This window comes from Nyctereutes procyonoides, unplaced genomic scaffold (genome assembly GCF_905146905.1).
Source record: "Nyctereutes procyonoides isolate TBG_1078 unplaced genomic scaffold, NYPRO_anot_genome, whole genome shotgun sequence".
In the NCBI taxonomy this organism is placed as follows: domain Eukaryota; kingdom Metazoa; phylum Chordata; class Mammalia; order Carnivora; family Canidae; genus Nyctereutes; species Nyctereutes procyonoides.
The window spans coordinates 50,153,356-50,176,974 of record NW_026575121.1 but is presented as its reverse complement, the minus strand read 5'-3'; the positions used below and the strand labels follow the sequence as shown (position 1 = coordinate 50,176,974).

General features: G+C 35.5%; 1 protein-coding gene across 1 annotated transcript in view; it reads right to left on the bottom strand.

The window, feature by feature from the left end:
• Positions 1–23,619, bottom strand: part of PCCA (propionyl-CoA carboxylase subunit alpha) — a 404,157-nt gene that overhangs the window by 252,143 nt on the left and 128,395 nt on the right. Inside the window, exons 9-10 of the mRNA XM_055335978.1 lie at positions 5,913–5,991; positions 1,979–2,081 (exon numbers count right to left, since the gene is read on the bottom strand). Of these exons, the coding sequence (XP_055191953.1) occupies positions 1,979–2,081; positions 5,913–5,991 (182 nt within the window). The remainder of the gene's footprint in view (positions 1–1,978; positions 2,082–5,912; positions 5,992–23,619) is intronic.

Sequence of the window (23,619 nt, the reverse complement as noted above, 5' to 3'; positions counted from 1 at the left end):
CACACACACACACACACACATATACATATATATACACACATATAAAGAGCAACTATACTATTTACTAGACCTAAATATAACATTATCATATAATCCAGTAATATTTCTCTCCTCAGTATATCTGAAAGAATGTGTATGTCCATAAAAAGACATGGCAATTTATTCATAATATCAAAAAGCTGGAGGGGCACCTGGGTGGCTCAGTGACTGAGCACATGCCTTTGGCTCAGGTCATGATCCCAAAGTCCTGGAATTGAGTCCCGCATCAGGTTCCCCACAGGGAGCCTGCTTCTCCCTCTGCCTGTGTCTTCTGTCTCGTTCTCTGTGTCTCTCATGAATAAATAAATAAAATCTTTAAAAATATATATATATCAAAAAGCTAGAAACAACCTGAAGATCTACCAATAGGAAAATGGATAAATTGGAAGTTATTCAAACAATGAAGTATCAGAGCAATTTTTTAGAGTTAATAGTAACACACAGCTTCATGGAAGAATCTCAAAGACATGTTGTGTGAAAGAAGCCAGGCATAACCAAGTATATACTGTATTTCATTTATATGCAGTTTAAGAAGACAGAAACATTCTGGGGTGTGAGAAGTAAGAACAGTAGATATTTTGCAGGCCAAGTGGAGGGACTGAATGGAAAGTTGTATGAAGAAATCTGATGGCACAGAAATGTGCTATACACAGATCTGGGTGGTTGCTATACAGCTACACATGTGTACACAAGAATTTTATTGAGTTGGACACTCAAGATTTGTGGACCTTGCTGAAGAGATGTGATATCTCAGTTTAGAATATCTAAAAACAAAAAACCCAATGACAACAAAACATCCTGCTGACGTTAGAAAGAAATACACTATGTTCAATGTTTTAAGACTCCTCTGATTGGAGAGCCTAAGTGGCTCAGTCTGTTGGGCATCTGCCTTCATTCAGCTCAGGCAATGATCTCAGGGCCCCTACTCAGCAGGCAGTCTGCTTCCTCCTCTCCCTCTGCTGCTCCCCCTGCTTGTGCTCTCTTGCTGTCAAATAAATAAATCTTAAAAAAAAAAAAAAACCCTCGCTGATTATATATATTTGCACATTTCTTCCCACTCTGGAAAACTGGAGGATCTAGATGAAGATTTTCTACCCATAAGAAATATCTATGTAAAATAATTAAACTTGAAAAAACCCCACAATGACAGAATTTAGAACTTTTATTACACATAATCAGAAGAGGCGGGCAAGGGCAACAAAGAACTATTCTTTAGTTTTCTGGTTCTCTATTCACACCAAAATAAGGAAAAAAATACTTAAACTTCAGCATGATTTCAAATTTGATTTGTATTTTATCAGTTTTAATTCAATTCATAGTCATAACGTGTAAAATAGCACGAAGACATTCTTAACAGAAATGAAACTTCAGGAGATGTTGTCTTCTTCTGTGTATTATTTCAGAAAATCAACTTTTGTCTTGCTGAAATCCATACCCTCACAAATTGCTTTAGCAGTTGGATTAAAATCTTAACCTGAGTAGAAGAAATTATTTATTCATCTCTATACTAGTAGCTCCTAGAAGAATGCCTGTCTCAGTGAGCCACACAGACATTTGGTGAATTGAAATAATGAGTCCAGATTAAGCACTTAAAAAAAAAAAAAAGTAAGCCCTGTTATGGCCCAGTCTCAGAATGGGAAGGAATGGGTCTTTAGGTGCAATGTATTTAGTTTGGTTAGATAGCTTGGGACAGCTTCTTTCTACAGCAGGGTTTTTATATCATTCCCTATGTTGACCAACATGCTGGTGCTTTGATCGAAGTATACCAAATTCCAAAAGGAAGTGATCAATTTATGTACATTCTCTATTTTGAAGTTATTCAAGTGTATCAGAACAATTCACAATCATTCTAAATGTGAGAAAGGATATGTTTCCAATAGGAATAAATGGTGTTTTATTAAAGTCATAATAATTAGAAAACATCTTAAAATGTACCAACCTGGATTTCTATATGACGAGGGTTATCAATAAATTTTTCTATTAGTAGCCTATCATCACCAAAACTAGAAGCAGCTTCTTGAGACGAAAATCTAAAACCATCCCTATTTAAAAAAAAAAAAAAGGGAAAAACAATCAAACTAGCTAAACAAATACAGCCCTCAATATAAAAGAAAACAAAGCAATTAAATACTTATTTTGGTTTACTGATAAACAAAGAAAAATTCACTTAATGCACAAATAACTAAATTGACTTAGTGGACCCATAACTTTTTTTTTAATTTTTATTTATTTATGATAGTCACACAGAAAGAGAGAGAGAGAGAGAGAGGCAGAGCCACAGGCAGAGGGAGAAGCAGGCTCCATGCACCGGGAGCCCGACGTGGGATTCGATCCCGGGTCTCCAGGATCGCGCCCTGGGCCAAAGGCAGGCGCCAAACCGCTGCGCCACCCAGGGATCCTGGACCCATAACTCTTATACTTACCAGCTTTGTCACCTGGACTCAGTGATGTAACTTCCCCGATTCTGGAGGAATATATTTATAATCAAATATATTTATAATCAATTTATAATCAAATAGGAATACCACTACATAGTTCACCAACTGTTAAAAATTAGATATTTTTAATAAACCACACGAAACATATAAAATTCCATATCCTCAATACCTTAATTCCACTAATTAAAAAAATTAAAAATGCATATTCATTTGACTTAAGAGTCAGAATATGCACACAAAAATACAAAGAGCCAATCTGGCCAACGTCACAACTGGAGCAAAATACTCAAGTGAGAATGAACATACAAGAGGAGGATTCTCAAGAACATTTTATGTTCTTCGTATGTTATGAACATATAATGATATTTTAAGTATACATATTTAAATGTAACTGCCCTTCACACACCCATACAAATCATTACAACTTTATCAACTTTGGACTCTTTCTAAATTAATCATTAAAAGAGAAAACAATTTTTGAAAATAAAAATACCAATATGATTATTGCTTTACATGTTTTTAATTAAAATGTGCTCACTAAATTCATACACTATGAAATGGGTTCATTTGGTCTATTAAAAACACACATTTGTTCACCTAAAACTAATTGAGTATATTATTTTACACTCACTGATATATTGAGAATATAAAGTTTAATTCTTTTTACATGTCACTAATAGTTTCTTAATCTTCAGATTAAATATAAGTCCTTAAATACAACATTAAAATTCTTCCAATCTTTTAATTTGCAAACACTCCATCTGGCATTAGAAATGAATACATTTGCTTTTGTGCTTAAAAAACACAACATAGCAAGTAAACAATGACCAGATGATAAATTCAAAACATATTGCAACAATTCCTGTTTCTCAGAGTTCTCAAGGAAAAGGTATCAGGTTTTCTTAGTCCTCTATTACTTCTTTGATTTAGAGGAATGGAGTTTTTAGATCTCTGGAGACTGCAAACCTCAAAGAAACTAAAACACAATGAATTATTGTTTTCAGTACCATATGACCAACTTTTTATTAGATGGAGTATGAGGATTTGCAAAGAAAAAACAAAGAACTTTACAATTTATCTCTGTTCTAATGACTAAGAACTTTCATTTTGCACTTAACCCAAACATGCTAGAGGGAAAAAAAATCAAAATCACCCAAATAAATTATCACATTTGAAAGCATCACCAGAGTATTTGGGAGCTCACAGAAAACTATTTTAAAAACATTTGTTACACTCAGTTACACATTCATTCAACAAATATTTACTCATCATGAAATCATGTGTCTGCTGCATGTTTAGGTGATGGGAATACAAAAATAAAGCCACAACTGCCCTCACATCACCTAAAGTCTAGCAGGGGTATTCCAAAATGCAGATGTGGTCAATTTTCCATTGTGCCATATTTTATTGAAATGTGAATGGGGAAAAGAAAGCCAGAAGTTAATATGAAGCTATGAGTCTACTTTTAACAACCTTCACAATCCTCACCCTAATTTAATATACAATAACAACAAACACCATTTAAAAAAAAAAAAAACAACTTTCAGATGTTCTAAAGATTCTAAGATAAGCCATAGATGCTACTTCCCTGAAACACTTAGGAAAGATGTTACAAAAGGGAGACATTCCCCAGAATAAAATAGTAAGGCAATTAATGATTGCTAAGCCTTCCAAAGAAGGCTAAAACTTACGTGCATTATTTAAAAAGAAAAAAAAATCCCCCTCAAGAAGGGAAAAAAAGAGGGAGCACATGCAATGTGGCATATTAACAACTGGTGACTCTAAAAGAAAACTACTGAGCATGTTCTGGACTGTTCTCTCAATTTTTCTGTAGTTTAGATTTTTCCAAATTAACAGGGGATACAGAGCAATTATTTTAAATGAGGAGCATGTATCATTAAATCAAATAGTATCATACTTTGATCAAGTTGAGAATATTTTAGATAGCAAATTATTTGTGTATGTCTTTTTATTAGTTTTATTACCATATTTTGAATCAATATGCATTTAAAGAGTTATTTACACCCGAAAAAGATCTCCACTCTCTCTATGGTTATAGCGATTTCTGAAAATACAGAACACTACATTAAAATCCATTGTGTTAACAGCACACAGGAAATCGCAATGCCACAAAGTGAAGAGTAATCTTCACCATAAGAGAATATGTTGCTAATAAGTGCTAAGGCTTTCAAGGAAATTGCTATGTAAGTGCCATACAAAGGGGGCCACCTCATGAGAAAAAAGTTAAAGTTTCTAAAACATGTATCTCTCACAAAACCATGAGGTTGTGTTTAATATCTCTGTTACATTATTCTTTCCTCCCCAGAGGCTATAGCGGACTGTCCTTCCCAAAGATGGTAACAGGGCTATCTCCCATTCAATGTGTTTATGCTGTAGATCTCTTTTGCCTAATTTTACAGTACACAAATCTTTTTGCAAAATAAAGCTTTAAGTGCAAAAAGAGAGAGAGAGAGAGAGAGAGAGAGAGAGAGAGAAGAAAATGCATAGGACTGCACAGGAAACAAATTACATTGAAATACAGGATTCGTGGAGCAGCCCAGGTGGCTCAGTGGTTTAGCACTGCCTTCAGCCCAGGGCCTGATCCTGGAGAGCTGGGATCAAGTCCCATGTCAGGCTCCCTGCATGGAGCCTGCTTCTCCCTCTGTCTCTGCCTCTCTCTCTCTCTCTCTCTCTCTCTCTCTCATGAATAAATAAAATCTTTAAAGAAAAAAAAAAGAAATACAGAATATTTTCTAAGAACAAATTTGGGATATAACATGTGGGGTTCTTTACTCATAATAAGCTCCGACAACAAATCTAATAATCACTGCTACTTAGAGATATATTATCACACTATAGTTGTTGAAGATATGTGATTTCCAAAGTGGTACATTTCCAAAGATATGTGATTTCCAAAGATAATACCACTACTGTAGTTTGTTGCCTATTTGGAGAAAACACTAAATCCCAGTTAGAGGCTAGTGAAAGAAATAGGCCCTTTGGGGGCACCTGGGTGGCTCAGTGGTTGAGTGTCTGCCTTTGGCTCACATCATGATCCCGGGGTCCTGGGATCAAGTCCTACATTGGGCTCCCTGCATGGAGCCTGATTCTCCCTCTGCTTATGTCTCTGCCTCTCTCTGTGTGTATCTCTCATGAATAAATAAAATCTTTAAAAAAATACACTGTAAAAACAAAACGACAACTCTTTCTTATGCTTAAGAAAGTAAAAAACCTTTCTATAAGAGAATAACCATGATCAAAATATAAACAATGAAGTTTTCTGCATAATTTCCATTTTTTCCCATCTAAAAGAGTAAAAATGAGATGGTTATTATAATTATTCCATTACACTTTTGGTATCTGTTTACTTGACAGTTTAATAAAACTCTAGTAACTGCAATTTTCATCAAAAGTATATTTTGGACAGCACCTCACCTGGTCTCTTCATCATCCCAGGCGATTCGCATGCCTTTCCCACCACCACCTGCTGAGGCCTTGATCATGATAGGGTAGCCTAACAGCAGGGAAGAATTAGAAGTTCAGACTTTGATCATCTGGATGCATGAACATGACAACTGACCACATGTTCAATAACACAGAAGACAATAACTAATTTATTTAAAAGTTCCTTTCTTTAGAGTCAGGAAAATAACACCAGCGTGGTAATCTCATACATATTTTAAAAATGAGTGTATGACCATTTTAAAAGAAATAGACTATTTGTATCAATAAATATAACATTTTCTCCATTAATGAAATTAAAAACTAAGGAAACATAAATAAGTTATTTGACCATGGATTCCAAAATTGGACGTAGATATAGTATTAACTAACCAAAGATAAGAAGCAACTTTTATATAATATTAAGGAAATAAACACATATAACATTCCCCAAAAGTGTTCTTTTGCATGCATAACAAACTAAACTCCTTTTTCTAAAACTAATGATTCACAGGCATTTGAGGTATTTTCATCTGAAAAGTCACAGGGAACCCCTACAGCTTTTATCAGCAAGAACTGACACAATGATATGGGGGGGAGGAGGGAGGGAATCAAGTCACATAGTTATTGTATTATGGGAGGAAACAGAAGCTCCAGGACTCGCTATTATCCATGAAGAGGCTAACCCCACTATTTCCACTCATCCAAAAAGGGAATATGTATGATAGCAAGTAAAATTAAAACACAAAGTAAGGCCAGAACAAATAATATCTCCAGCTAAAGTTTTATAAGAGAAAATTAAATCATAAAACTGTTAGTTGATAAGTATTTAGATTATTATAAAGTAAAAATTTTGACAACTTGAGTCACCTCCACCAATTTACCAAGAAATGCTGTAAAAATCTCCTTGCTTAGAGGATTTCTGCAAACAAGGTGGATACACCCATGCCTGAGACACTTGTTTATGATCTTTTCTGAAGTGAGTGCTTTAAAGACTCTTCCAGGCCTGTGATGCTCTAACAGCACTACATTCTAACCATAGGACCTTAGAGGAAAAGGAAGAGAGGGCCAAATGTCATAGATCTTTAACCTCTAAACCACAAAATATCACTCTTAACTCCAACTTAGTTAAAATACCATTTGCTTTCTGTTTGCTAAGTAATTCAATTTTTAAAGTTCTGATGTTGATTATATTTATGTGGGACAGCGTTTTAAAAGCAATGCTAAGTGTAGTGAGAAGAAAGATTAACATACTTTTTCTCACTGGGAACCTTAGAATCTTGGAAGAAAAAGGGAAAAGCACCCAAATAATTCTATCACTGGAAACTGCAAGGAGAAAAGTATCATAGGAAGGTAACAGAAAAGGGATTAAGGAAAGCATATTACAGCAAGAACCATCTACATGAGGCTATGAAGGATGAGAAGGATTTCAACATTTTAGGCAGGAATAGCATGGATTAGTTTAAAAAAATGACTGAAATAATCCAGCTGGAGTGTATCTGTGAGATGATAGAAGAAAAACAGAAATGAAAATATAAATTAGGAAGAATGTACGCTTCTCACTTTTGTATGCCAAAGATCCTACATGAGAGTGAAGAGTGTTTGTCTCCTTCAATGCTATAGCCTCACAATAATTGTCACATAAAGGAATCAGATTGTAGCCTGTTTGGGAGCAGTGAAGAAATAATATCTAAAAATTAGAAAACATGTCATTAAACATGGCATGCCTAAGAAAACATTTTTACAAAAATTTAAACAAATGGATCCATGGGGGGTGGGGGGGGTTCCTATCACCTTACCACCCAAAACTATTTATCCATATAAACAGGAAACAGGAAACCACAGGAGGTAAGATACCTACATCCCTTATCGTGGTTTTCAGTTCCCTTTGAGGATTAGAAAATTTGCAGTTATTCTGATTCCAGTATTATCTCATCTTAGTTATTTACTATAGACCCTAGACTACACAGTGATTTGTGAGGTTCAAAATAAGATTGGGAAATTGTCCTTGATCACAAGAAACTAGATGGAGAGACAAAACACAAAAAGTAATTTGTCAATGAGAGATTTTATGTTTAGCAAAGGTGGGATATTGTTAGGCAACAGGGCAGTATGTACTAAAGCAATTATAAAATGTCTCCCCAAAAAGAGGTAATGTAGCATTAGATCTGTCAATACATATAACCCAAAAAGACAAGATTCCTTGACAAAACAAACCCAATATAACACAATTGGGAGAGAGGAAGAAACGGCCATAAGCTAGTGACATTATAGTCACAAACTCAATCTAATTTCTGAACTATAATTGAAAATAATATAAAGCTAAGGTTTTCTACTCAACTTGCTATGCCAAGTTAGTCATTAAATCTCAGATAGAACATATCTTTAAGTTGTCACCATGCCACGTAGAAACTAGACCTAGCCATTTGAAGAGGGGAAGAATATTCCACAAAGATGATGTTAAATAATATCAAAAAGCCCAGTCCTTCACCCCTACTTTCTTATTGTGTCTCCGCAACTCTGATTAGGATAAATCTTGGGGTGCCAGGAACTGGAAGAAAAAGGTTAAGAAGAGCCAAAAGTTGACATTCCTGGAAAAATCCAAAATAATCAATTTGATGACTATCACCACTCCTTTACTTTACCTAGTCTAGACACAAAATTTCCATTAATGTTCTGTCCCAATTTATTATCCATTGGAGTACTTACTCCTGGGTTCAGCTTTTGTCTATGATGCAGTCCTTTAATTTTCTATTCTTCAGTTGCCATAGGTTTGAAACAGGCGAATCTTCTTAAAACAAACAAAACAAAACTCTCCAAGTTTTTTAAAAGGAGAAAATCTCTTGGCATGAAAAGATTGCTTTAAAAAAAGATACCTCAGGCCCTAGTGGTATTGGCGAGTTCTTCATGTTTCTTATCCTCTCACTGGTTGCCTACTCCCACTACCTGATCTCATAACCCAGACCAGAGATTCATGTGATGCTCCTACTAACACTCCAACTCCAACAGGCATGGACTCTCCGTTTTCTATTTACCTTCCAACTAATGCTTCCAAAAAGAAACTAACTAAATACTACATGAGAAAAAAATTAGATATTTAGGAAAATACAGAAACCCAGGTTACCAAAGCATCCACCATTCCTACGTTTCTGTCCTCAAACCTCAAGGACAGGTCTGGTCTCCTGTCCCCCCAGCAAACAGCAGGTCTTACTTTTCACCATAAAGCAGCAATCATCTTTCCTTCTAACTCTCCATCACATTTTTGTTCATCAACTCAAACATATACACTCAGTATAACACTATGTGCTAATAAGCACTGATCTGGCTCTGGTGGATACAAAGATAAACAATTCAGAAAGTTCTTTGCTCTCAAGGCACCTACCATCATCTAGTGGAAAAAGATGTGTGAGGACACAGGCACCTAAATCTGCAAATACATCCAGAACACATACATGTATTAATACACACACAACACGTGAAATGCTGAGGAGTTCCAAATGGAGACAACAGAAGGACGTGATTGAAGGTGTTTAGGGTTACTTTTCCTTGAAGGCTTCTCTGAGAAAATGGATACTGAAGGTGAGGCCTGCATGAGCTGGAGCCAGCCCCCTGAATAACAGTAAGGGAAGAACATTACTGACAGACGGAATAAGTTGGGAAGTTATACGGTCAGGTTTATGACAATCTCTTTGGCTACTCTGCAAGGTACGAATTGTAGAAGGGCAAAGGTGGACACAGGGAGACTGAGTAGGAAGCTTCTGCAGTGTTCCAAGGGAGAGCTGCTGTGACCAGGACTCAGGCTGACAGTTGGCTTTAGAGACAGAGTCAGAAAGAATTGCTGGCAATTTGGATACAGATGATAAGAACATGAAAAAGAGCCTAGGAGATTCAGCACTTTCTCATTTTGTTATGGATGGCAAGTCTAAAGGAACTATTTCTTTTTACCAACTGACAGCATAATGTTGTCCCATACAAGACATAATATATAAGCTTTCTGCTTCAGGCAAAACCTGTCCCCATACATGATAACGTAACCTGAGAACATAAACTGATAAAATAAATGACACCTTAATGATGCAATTGTCATAAAATATATAATTTTATATAGTTTTTCATCTATGGTGTCTTAAATTATGATTTCATTAATGACAGAGACAAAAAGTTTTTTGTTTTTGTTTTTTTTAATGAAAGTGAATTATTTCTTGAGCAATGTCCTACTCCTAATTTGGTGTACAAACCAGAAATCTCTCCAGAGTCAGAGTATGGTTTTTGTTGTTGGTGGTGGTGGTGGTAGTCTTTTATTTTTTTTAAGACGTATTTATTTTAGAGAAAGAGAGAGAGGAATAGTTAGGTGGGGAGGGGCAGAGGGAGAGACAGAATCTCTAGCAGACTCCCTGCTTAGTGAGGAGTCTGACCCAGGGCTCGATCCCAGGACCCGGAGATCATGACCTGAGCCGAAATCAAGAGTCAGATGCCCACTGGACTGAACCACCTAGGCACCCCTTATCTTCTTCTAAAAACAGTAGGAAAACACTTATAATTAATTGCAAGGCTTTTATTTCCTAAAAAGGTTCCAAGTTAAAAGAAATGAAAGCTATTTTAAAGAGCAAGATAGGGGATCCCTGGGTGGCACAGCGGTTTGGCCCTGCCTTTGGCCCAGGGCGCGATCCTGGAGACCCGGGATCGAATCCCATATCGGGCTCCCGGTGCATGGAGCCTGCTTCTCCCTCTGCCTATGTCTCTTCCTCTCTCTCTCTCTCTGTGACTATCATAAATAAATAAATTTAAAAAAATTTAAAAAAAAATAAAATAAAGAGCAAGATAATCTTCCAGATGGATAGAACAGGATCTGATAATGGGACCTCAAAAGAAAGAACAGAAGAACCTGGGTAGGGGAGGGAGTTCCAAGACAGCCAGAAAGGAAATCTCCAGACAGAAGTTTAACATTACAATTACAGAGAAATCAAGTATTATGCATTGCAATTGGTGGAATCTTTTCTTCTCCTTTAATGTAAAATAGTTCAGTTACCATTCTGGTTTGGAGTTTGTGTTTATGTGGGGGAGAAGGGGATCCTTCCTGAAAGTAATAATTTTGAAAAATCCAACGTGTCAATTGCATACAATATTCCACAATTTGGGGACACCTGGGTGGCTCAGTGGTTAAGCATCTGCCTTTGGTTCAGGGCGTGATCCCAGGGTCTGGCATCAAGTCTCACATTAGGCTCCTTGCAGGGACCCTCCTTCTCCCTCTGCCTATGTCTCTGCCTTTCTCTGTATGTCTCTCATGAATAAATAAATAAAATCTTTAAAAACAAAAATCCACAATTTAAATTTACCTGATTGCTTCCTTGTTATTAGATTCAGAATTATAAAAAAATTTTAAATACTACATAACTGATATCATACCCTAATCCTTTTGTGAAACCAGAAAGCAAAAAAAAAAAGGAAGAAAAAAAAAACGATTTGTCCATTTCCTTATGAAGTTTGCTTACTTAAAATGGTGTTCATTAAATTTCCTCATGAAAAATATGCCATTTTGTGTTTATAATTAGCAAATGATCTATAGATCGACACTTGTAAACTGTGAATATCCTATACTCATACAATATTCCACTCAATGATAATAACAAACATGAATGATTCTTGCTTTATAGAATTTTTACACTCCTCGGAGCCAAAGGCAGACAATCACTGAGCCACCCAGGTGCCCGTAAGTAAATGTATTAATTTATAATTTCAGTAGTAGCAAATCATTTATTTTTACTACTGTAATATATTTCACTGTATAAATATACTGAAGCATTATCCATTCTAGTATGCATAGACATTCAGATTTATACATACAATGCTCCCATGAATATTTCTGAATGTGTTGCTTGGAACCCTATGTAAGAGTTCCCCAAGTTTATGTCTAGAATTCTAACTGTTGAATAGTATGCAACGGCTATAAAGTCTATTAAAATATCCAATTTCTTGACTATTTTTCATCTCCATGACCACAACACTTATACAAATTACCATCACTACTTCTTCATAGATTGCCTGCAGTAGCCTCCTAACACAACTCCCTACCACTACATTTGGTCCCCTCAAACTATACAGCAGTCACTGGAATTCTTCAAATATATGTAAGATCACCTCTCTCCTGCCTAAAACATTATGTTTTATAAGAGTTTATATTGTACCAAGAAACCATAGATGTTTAAAAAAAAAAAAAAAGAAAGAAAAGAAACCATAGATGTTTAATGAAATAGAAATTATGAACTCAGGGACAGGAAGCATGGAAGGTACAGAAAGATGGCCTGCCATATACTTACTGAATCACAATACCAGGTAAATCTATGCTTGACTTAAGCCAAGAAAACAAAAAATAAAAAATAAAAAGCCGGGATCCCTGAGTGGCGCAGCGGTTTGGCGCCTGCCTTTGGCCCAGGGCGCGATCCTGGAGACCCGGGATTGAATCCCACATCGGGCTCCCGGTGCATGGAGCCTGCTTCTCCCTCTGCCTGTGTCTCTGCCTCTCTCTCTCTCACTGTGTGCCTATCATAAATAAATAAAACAAAAAATAAAAAAATAAAAAGCCTAAAACGTATTAATATGAACAGCAATTAACTGATCTATCAAACAAAATAAATTTTAACACCTTTTACACAAAGATAACAAAATCCAAATACACAATATAACAATCACAGTGTTTATAATCCAATTAAAAATTAAGAGACATATGGGAGCGCCTGGGTGGTGTAGTCAGTTAAGCAAAGACTCTTGGTTTCAACTCAGGTCATGATCTCAGAGTCCTGAGAGGAAGCCCCTCCCTCGGACTCTGTGAAGAGTCTGCTCAAGACTCTATCCCTCTCCCCCTGCCTCTATCCCCCCCAATCCCTTGAGGGGCTCACTCACATGCAAGCTCACTTGCTCGCTCTCTCTCAAGTAAATAAATAAATCTTTTTAAAAAATTAAGAGACGTGTGAAAAGGGATGCCTGGCTGGCTCAGCCTGCAGACTATGTGATTCTTAATCTCTGGGTCATGAGTTTGAGCCCCACATCGGGCATAGTGATTATTTTAAAAAGAGAGAGAGAAACAGACATGTGAAAAGAGGTAAAAATGTAATGCACTTCAGGAGGAAGAGTCAACAGAAACAAACCCAGAAATGAAGAACCTTAAAACAGCTATTATAAATTACAGCTATTATAAACACTGTAAATATGGAAAAGGATTTCAAGAAAACTTTATCAACTATACTTCAAGCAAAAATTTTTTTCTGGGGCAACTGGGAGCCTCAGTCAGTTAAGTGGCTGACTTTGATTTCAGCTCAGGTCATGATCACAGAGTCCTGGGCTAGATAGAGCCCTGTGGTGAGATCCACAATCAGTGGGGTGTCTGCTTCAGGATTTTCTCTCTCTCCCTGTCCCTTTCCCTCTGCCCATTCCTATCACTTACTCTCTGTCTCTAAAATAAGTAAATCTAAAAAAATAAATAAATAAATAAAACAAATAAACAAATAAATAAAATAAGTAAATCTTTATTTTTTACAAAGATTTTTATTTATTTATTCATGAGAGACAGAGAGAGAGGCAGAGACACAGGCAGAAGGAAAAGCAGACTCCATGTAGGGAGCCTGATGTGGGACTCAATCCCAGGACTCCAGGATCACACCCTGGGACAAAGGCAGGCACTAAACTGCTGAGCCACCCAGGGATCCCCTAAAATAAATAAATCTTTTTTCTTAAAGATTTTATTCATTTTCTCATGAGAGACACAGAGAGAGAGAGAGGCAGAGACACAGGCAGAAGGAGAAGCAGGCTCCATGCACAAAGCCCAATGTGGGTCTTGATCCAGAGACTCCGGGATCGTGCCCTGAGCCAAAGGCAGACGTGCAACCGCTGAGCCACCCAGGCATCCCTAAATAAATCTTTTTTAAAATCCTTCTAAAAAGAAAAAATGATCATGGTGAGAGAAATGGAAATATAAAAAGAATTAAAATTTGAATTCCTAGATATAAAAATAACTGAAAGGAAAAAATCCCAATGTATAAAAAGAATTAGAGCATGACCAAGTGGGATTTATTCCCATTATGCAATGTTAGTTCAACACTCAAAAACCAATTAATGTAATCCTTCACATCAACAGGCTAAGGAAAAAAAATCTGACATGACCCTATTAGCAGATGGAGAAAAAGCATGACAAAATTCACCCCCATTGAGTTCAGCAAACTATGAATAGAAGGAAAGTCCTTAAACTTCCTAAAGAACATCTACACCTACACCTACCCTTATACTTAATGGTGAGATCATAGAAACTTTCCCCCAAAATGAGGAACAAAGTAAGAATATCCCTTCTCACCACTCCTTTTCAACATCCTATACAAGTTCGATTTTATGCAATAAGACAAGAAAAAGGTAAAAAAAAAATAAAAGGTAAACACATAATAAATAAAATTCTTCATTAGCAGGTAATATGATTTCTATAATGAAAACCTCAAAGAATCAAGAACCACCACCACCAAAAAAACTAGAACTAATAAGGCTGCAGGATACAGGGTCAATGTAAAAAAGTTAATTGTATTCCTATGTACCAGCAATGAAAACTTCATATTTGAAATTAAAAACACAATATCATTTACATTAGCCACACACCCCCTAAAAAAACTTAGGCATAAATCTAACAAAATATGTATGATATCTATATGAGGAAAACTATGAAATTAAAGAAGATCTAAGTAAATGGAGAAATATTCATGTGTACGACACCAATTCTCCTCAACCTGATCTATAGATGCAATGCAATCCCAATCAAAATCCCAGCAAATTATTTTGTGGATATCAACAAACTGATCTTAACATTTATACAGAAAAGCAATACACCCAAATAGCTAATGTTAGAGAAGAATAGCAATTTCAAAAGACTGGTACTACTCAACTTCAAAATGTATTAGAAAAGCTACAGTCAACATAGGATTGATAAAAGAGCATACAAATTAATCAATGGAATAGAGAAACCAAAAACAGACACACAAATATAGTCAACTGATCTCTGACAAAGAAACAAAAGCAATTCAATAGAGAAAGGATAATCTCTTCAACAAATGGTGCTAGAAGTGGAAATTCAGACAGAAAAAGTGGATCTAGACACAATCCTTAAAAGTTAATTCAGTGGATCTGAGACCCGAATATAAAAACAAAGTTCTAGAAAATAAATAGAAAATTTAGATGACCTTAGGTTTGATAATTAGTTTTTAGATATGATACCAAAAGTACAATTCATAAAAGAAAAACATTGATAACTGAGTTTTATTAAAATGAAACACTTCTCTGTAAAAACAAAAACAAAAAAAATAAGAGAATGTAAGCAGGAGTCAAGACTAAAAGAAAACTTTTGCAAAACATATATCTGATAAAGAACTTGTATGTAAAAGAGAGCTCTTAAAACTCAACAATAAGAAAACCCAACTTAAAATATCAGTAAAACATTTAAAGAGACTCCTCTATAAAGAAGATACAGGATGGCAAATAAGCAAATGTAAAGATGCTCAGGACACCTGGGTGGCTCGGCAGCGGTTGAGTGACTGCCTTTGGCTCAGGGCGTGATCCTGGGATGCAGGATTGAGCCCCATATTGGGCTCTTTGCAGGAAGCCTGCTTCTCCCTCTACCTGTGTCTCTGCCTCTTTTTCTCTCTGTGTGTGTCTCTCATGAATGAATCAATAAAATCTTTAAAAAAAAAAAAAAAAGGTGCTCCACATCTTTGTCTTCAGGGAAATGCAAATTAAAACAAGATACTACTATATGCTTCTTGGAAAGGCTAATATCCAAAACATTCACAATACCAAAAGCTATTAAGGATGCAGAGCAATAGGAGAGCAACAAAAATGCTTATTCACTGCTGGCGGGAATACAAAATAACCTTACCCTAGGCCTCAGCAGTCATACTCCTAGGTATTTACCCAAATGAGTTGAAAATTTATGTCCACACAAAACCTACACATAAAAATGCTTATATCAACTTTGCTAATGATTGCCAAGAACCAGAAACAACCAAGGTATATCTTTCAAAAGGCAAATGGATAAACAATCTGTTGTGTATCCATACAAAGGAATATTATTCAACAATCATTTTTTAAAGATTTTATGTATTTGAGACAGAGAGATAGAGTTAACTGCACAAGTGAGGGAAGAGGCAGAGGCATGCTCTCTGCTGAGCCAGGAGCCTGATGTGGGGCTCAATCCCAGGACCCAGAGATTATGACCTCAGCTGAAGACACACTTAACCATCAGAGGCACCCAGGCACCCCTCAACAATTTTAAAAAATGAGAAATCAAGCCACAAGAAGACATGAAGGGACTTTTTTTTTTTTTAAGATTTTTATTTATGAGAGAGAGATCAAAGAGGGAGAGGGAGAAGCAGACTTTCCACTGAGCAGGGAGCCTGATACAGAGCTTGATCCCAGGAACCTGAGATCAAGACCTGAGCCAAAGGCAGATGCTTAACTGACTGAGCCAACCAGGCGCCCCCATGAAGGAACTTTTAAATGCATGTAGCTAAGTGAAAAAAGCCCATCTGAAAAGGCTACATACTGTATGATTCTAAGTATGTAACATTCCGGAAAGGCAAGAGCATAGAATTATAATAAGCAGTATATGGAGGAAGGGAAAAGAGGGTTGAAAGGTAAAGCACAAGGCAAACTATTGTGAATGAAACTATAATGGTAGATACATGTCATTATGCATTTGTCAAAACACCTAGAACTATACAATACCAACAGGGAAATAATGTAAATTCTGGACTACAGTTAATGTATCAATGTTGGTTTATTAATTGTAACAAGTGCACTAACATTAACACTAACACTAACACAAAGTTTTAACATTTAGAAAACTGCAGAAGGCTTTGGTTGGGAATGTACATGGAACTCTATCTACTTAATGAACTGTTCCATTATTCAGTAAATCTAAAACTGTGCTAAAAAAATTATTATTAATCATTTAAGGGGGGCTGAAAATTTGAAGACAGTTTACAAAAGAAGATTAATGAATGTGAAAGCATTAAGCATGTGAAAATATGCTCAACAGTATTTTGGTATTAGGGAAACAGAATTTTAAATAACAGAAATAAAACTACACATCCATTAGAATAACTAAAACTAAAAAGACAAGCAATGTTAAGTGTTTTGCTGGAATAAATGGAACTCTCAAACGTTGCTAATGGAAATTAAAATGGGGGAAGGGACATTTCAAAAATGATAGAAATGTTCTATATCTTAATTGTTACATTTATTAAAATTCACTAAACTATACATTTTAAATAGCTAGATTTTATTCTTCATAAAGTGTACATCAATAAAAATGATTTTATGAAGCAGACAAAAAAGATCAGACTGCCTACAAAGAAACAAAAATTAGAGCTATGTCTTCAATAGCTATGTAACACAATACCAACATTCCAGCACTTTGCTGATAGAGGACTACTATCAATCTAGATTTGCATATACAGCAAAACTATCTTTCAAGAAAGAATGAAAGACAGTTCATGCAAACAAAAACTGAATTAACTAACCATACTAACTTCTAAAGAGTAACTTCCAGGAAAAACAGAAAGAATCAAAGATGAAAGGAACAATGAACAAAGAAAATAAGCATTTGGGTAAAGCTAAATAAACAATGGATGATTACACCCTATAATAAAGTTTTATTAGTGAAGCAAAAAAATAAGGAAATAAAATATTAAAAAGCATATAAATGGTAAACAGCATTAAAGTACTTCTTTGGTAGTAGGATAAACTTTAGACTGAAATTTAAAATAAGTGAATGTTTTAAAAAGTTTAATATAGGAGAATAAAGGACACCTGAAGGAATATCTCTGAAATTTAATTTTTTTTAAGATTTTATTTATTTATTCATGAGAGACACAGAGAGAGTGGCAGAGACATAGGCAAAGGAAGAAGCGGGCTCCCTACGAGGAGCCAGATGCAGAATTCGATCTCGGAACCCCAGGATCACGACCTGAGCAAAGGCAGACAATCACTTAGCCATCCAGATGTCCAAAGTTGAAATTTCTATAGTAAACACTGAAAGACTAGAAACATGAGTCTAAAATTTTCATCATGGTGAAGAAGGGTGGAGGGGAAATGAAATAAAACAGAACGAGAAATTTTTAAAGTCACATCAAGAAGTCAAGAAAAGAGAGAAAACAGAATCCAGAAAAGGAACAAAAATAAAAAGCAGATAATAAAAAAATAATAATAAATTTAAAAAGCAGACAATATAAATAAATCAAAATACGGTAGTAAATACAATGAGTATACATGGACTACACTCTGGTTAAAAGACAAATACTCTGAATAGAAACGAAACACCAGGCAATATACTTACAAGAGATACACCTAAAACAATGGTTCACTGGTTGATTTAAAAGTTGTAAGAACATACAAGGAAAAAAGAAAAATGAGCTGGTGTAGACATATTATCATCACATAAAATCAGATTAAAAAGCCAAAATTCGCTACACATTGATTAAAAGCAAAATTAGCCAAGATGACACATGTATATATCACCTGTATATATCTCAGGTGATCCTTATTATCACTGTATTTTTCCCATGGAAAAACAAAGTGTGAAGTGGACACAGGATATTTTGCCTTTCCTAAGTTGACCATCCACACACATAAACAAACAACAATTTTAGTTTAAGTAAGAATGAACCAATATTGTACATATGCAGCTATAATCAAGATATATTACAAGCTAAAGTAAACCAATAACAACATTACTTGTTTTGATTTGGAAAGAAAAGCAATTATTCTTTTTTTTTTTTTTGGTTGTTAAGATTTTATTTATTTGACAGAAAGGCAATCATTCTCTTTAGAAAAACTAATCTTGTCTATCTCTCTCCCTCTACTCAGGCAAACAAAAAATTAGATCCTAACTCTATTTCCGGGAACAGAAATCAAGCACATTTCAAAGTATTGATAGATTAAAGCAAAAGGGGTTCACAGACAGGAAGTTTCCCAACAAAAACCAAAGGTTCCTTGTTTTCATATTATTGTCGGAACATTATGCAGAGTCTTTTGCAATAGAGTAATAGAAAAAAAAAAGAAAAGAAAAGGAATTCAAGAAAGAATAACAATAAAAAAAATGATTAAAGGCTGAGAAAAAAAAGGCATTGGGAATGAATATGGTAAAAATACAGAGAGAGAACTTGTAAAATCATGCTTAAATTCAAAAGGTGTATACTGGAGTAATAAAAGAAAATGTAAGTAAATACCCTAAGTGACAATTGTGGGGCTGGGGTGGGGGTGGGGGGAGGGAGGGGATGAAGATCTCCAGTTCCCATCTCCCAGGGATTATCATCCTGATCTCAATCACCACATTACTTCAACAATGGGAAAACAGTGAAGTAAAATACCTCACTTTTTAACGGATTTCACAAAGAATACTTTAAAATTATTATCTTCAACATAACTTCTCCTTAGGCATTTATTAAATCTCCTTAGCATATTAAACATACCGAGGATCAAACTGGAAAATAAATTAACAGGATGTGAGATTGTGATGGTCTAAATTATAATATTTTTTAATATATCTTCAACCACACAGTTGTATACCACATGTGAAAAATTTTCTAAGTGGGATGAAAGAGAAGAAATAAAAGATTTGGTGGCTTAGCCAAGTATTTTTATTCCTCTTAAGTACAAGCAATTTGTCTTTATTTATTTAAAAAAACACACAAACAAATATGAGCAATGTTTTTTATGTAATGCCAAGTCAAAAGGAAGATGGGAAGAATAGACAAAGGAAAACAGCCGAGGCAGAGAAGAAAAGATGACCAAAACCCTTACATACTCATGAGAGACAGAGGCCAAGGCTTATAAAGACTATTATCAAAAAGAAACAAATGGAAGGGGGCACCTGTCTGGCTCAGTCAGTAGAACATAGGACTCTTGATCTCAGGGTTATAATTTAGAGCCCCACATTGGGTATAGAGGGAGGGGGGAAGGGAGGAAGGGGAAGGGAGGAAGGGAGGGAAGGAAGAAAGAAAAAGACATAGAATCTATCTTGCAAAGAATATAAGATGTCACCAGAGACAAGGACAAGGCAATAAGGTTCAGTCACATAATCTTATACATCTGAATCTTAGATTCCTAAAAACTTCCATTAGCCCAGTCTAATGAATCCAAGAACAACCTACAAGAATTGCTGGGTAGTAGTCGTTAATAAGCACAAACTAAATTTACTTGAAAAATCAAATTATTTTTTAATTACCTATTTACAGAAGTTTATAATGGATTACTTAATATTCCTGTTCTTCCCAGGTATATCCATTACAAAATTAAAGATTAAAGGAAAAGAAATAAGAAATTACTGTCAAATTATGGTCTGTAAATATTGTAGAAAATAATTTCTACATACATGATTATTTAATTCATTTGTATACTGATACATTTTTATTTAGATTCGTTCACTGAATAACCACTTGCTGAATACATACTATGGGATAAGCATTGTGCTAAGTACTAGAAATACAAAAAGGAAAGTAACCTACATGGTCACTATCTATAAAACAGTAACTAAATGAACACAAAACAATCATTTGCAAAGATAAACAGAATCTGTATAATGCAGGGAAACTGTATAGATATTTTGGTTACTATTTGCATGGGATATCTTTTTCCATCCTTCCACTTTTGATCTATTTCTGTCTCTGGATCTAAGTAAGTGTCTTGTCAACAACATATAGTTGAGTTGTATTTTTTATGCATTCTGTCAATGTCTGGCCTAGTGAGATATCACTTCACACACACTGTGATGGCCATTATTTAAAAAAAAAAAAACTGAACATAACAAATGTTGGCAAAGATGTCAAGAAACTGGAACATTGCTGGTAGGAATGTAAAAATGGTCCAGCTACTGAGGAAAGAGTTTGGCAGTTCCTTAAAAAGTTAAAAATAGAATTACCATGTAACCCAGCAATTCCACAAACAGGTATACACCCTGAAGAATTAAAGCCGGGTATCCAAATACATGTAGATGCATGTTCACCATAGTCAAAGGAGGAAATGACCCAAATGTTTATCCACAGGTGAATGGATAAACATAAAGTGGTATACACATGGAATAGAATATTACTCAGTCATAAAAAGGAATGAAGCCCCAATACACAGTAAACCATGGATGAACTTTGAAAACAACTATAAGTGAAAGAAGCCAGACACAAAAGGTGCCATTTTTACAAAACAATCAGAATAAGCAAATCCATAGAATCAGAAAGTAAATTAGTGGTTGACCAGGGCTGGAGGGGCATAAGCAGATGAGTACTAAGGAGTAGAGATTCTGTTGGGGGTAATAAAAATGTACTGGAATCAGACAGTGGTGGTGGTCGCACAACATTGTGAATATACAAAAACCAACTTATTGCACACTTGGAAAGATTGACGTTTATAGTATTTAAATTTTGTCTCAATTTTTAAAAATCAAATCTTTAGTATAAAAATTTAGAACTAGTTGCCTCTGAACCTGGGGAGGATGGTGAGAACTGATGTGGAAAGAACATGAGGGAACTCTCTGGGGTGACAGTCATGTCCAATACCTCGGTGAGATTTTAGGACACACAGATGTATGCATACATCAAAATCAGCAAATATATAATTAAGATTAGTTCATGTTACTGTATATAAATTTTGTCTCAGAATAACAAAACTGGGGGCACCTGGTACCTCAGTGGTTGAGCTTCTGCCTTTGGCCCAGGTCATGATCCGAGGGTCCTAGGATCAAGTCCCACATCAGGCTGCCTGTGGGGAGCCTGCTTCTCCCTCTGCCTATGTCTCTGCCTCTCTCTGTGTGTCTCTCATGAATAAATAAATAAAATCTTTTTTTAAAAAATAACAAAACTTTTTAAAAAATAATAAAAAAATAAAAAGTCAAAAAAACCCACAAAACTGTATATAGATATTGAATTCAGTTAATGACTTCTATGTTAAAGTATTTAGTGGGATACATATCTGCAACTGTACTTTGAAATGCTGTATGATTGAAAATGTATGATTTCAAAATGTTGTATGATAGAAAAATTTCAAAATACTATATTGAGGCGAAAAGTAATGAACAAGAAAAATATCATTGCAGAGACGGAGAATACGGTTATAAGAGGAATGATTGAGTGGCAATATCAGAGTATCTTCTGTTGAAGAAATGACATGTCAGTCAAGATATGAATGGCTATAAGGAGCCATCTAGGGACGCCTGGGTGGATCAGTGGTTGGGCGTCTGCCTTTGGCCCAGGACGTGATCCTCGGTCCAGGGATCGAGTCCTGCATCGGGCTCCCTGCGAGGAGCCTCCTTCTCCCTCTGCCTGTGTCTCTGCCTCTCTCTCTGTTTCTCATGAATAAACAAATAAAATCTTAAAAAAAAAAAAGGAGCCATCTATGTGAAAACATCAGCTAGAGTACTCAAGACTCCCACCCCACCCCACCCCCAAAAAAGCCTAATTCTAGGGCTCTGAAGTCTGGTGTATTCAAGAAAGCCAGTGTAACTAAAGCACAGCAGGTGATGAAGGGAGTAGTATAAAATAAGATTGAAGAGAAAGGCAGATGCCAAATCATTTGGGGTTGGTAGTCAGGGTAAGGAATTTTTATTTTATCTAAATGCAAGGAAAAGCCATTGGAGGGCTTAAAGCAGATACTGTGTGGGATGAGATGGGGGTGTGTCCTTATTACTTAGAGTTTTAAAATATCACACTGACAGTTATGTGAAGAATGACTTTGAAGTATTTAAGAAAAGAAGTAGAGAAACTATTGTCACAGTCCCTCCAAGGACAATGGTAGTTTGCAAGAGAGTACTGGTAGTAAAAAGATAGTGAGTAGTGAATATGGGAAGTATTCTGAATGAAGGATTGACAGTATCTATTGATATATTGACAATAGGACGACAGGGCAACGAAACCAGGATAGATCTTGGGTTTTAGCTTTAGCCACTGAGTAAATGGAGTGACATTTACCAAGATGTAGAAACTTTGGGTGAAGCAGGCTTAGAATATGGTGAATCTGAGGATCAAAAATAATATATTATTTAAATCGGGCATGATTTGTGGCTATAAGAAAAACAGGTAAAAGAAAAGAATCAGAATTATCCAGAAGTCGTTAAAGGACAAGTTTTATATTTACAATATATCTATGGGTTTTGGAGTGGGAGTTGGTTTTTTTTTTACAAATCAATTCGGGCCTTTGGTTAAGTAAAAAGATCAAACTTTAATGCAAATCAAGCTCACTGATTACCATTGTCAATCTCTGGGGTTAAAGATAAACTGGGGATCAATAGCCCCATATCTCTAAACTTAGGTCAAAGGAAAAAAAAATCAGGAGTGAGAATGAGAGAGATGAGGAAGACCAAAAAACAAGCACACAGAAGTAACATATTAAGCCTTAACAGTCTCTCACCCTGTCACTGACAAGAGAAGGTTTCTTCAATTCCACATATCACATGTGTAAGTGCCTTACAGTACCTTACACAAAGTGGTAACTCAAATTTTAGCTCTCATCACATAATCTCATTAGTTTAGCAAAAGTATAATGAAAACTCGATAGTCTTTGGAGCTAAATGAACCTAAATTTAAAGCAGGCCCACCACTCAGTAGGTCTATGACCTTGAGCAAAGTACTTACCATTTCTAATCCTTAGTTTCTTAAATGTAAAAAATAATTAACCCAAAAAT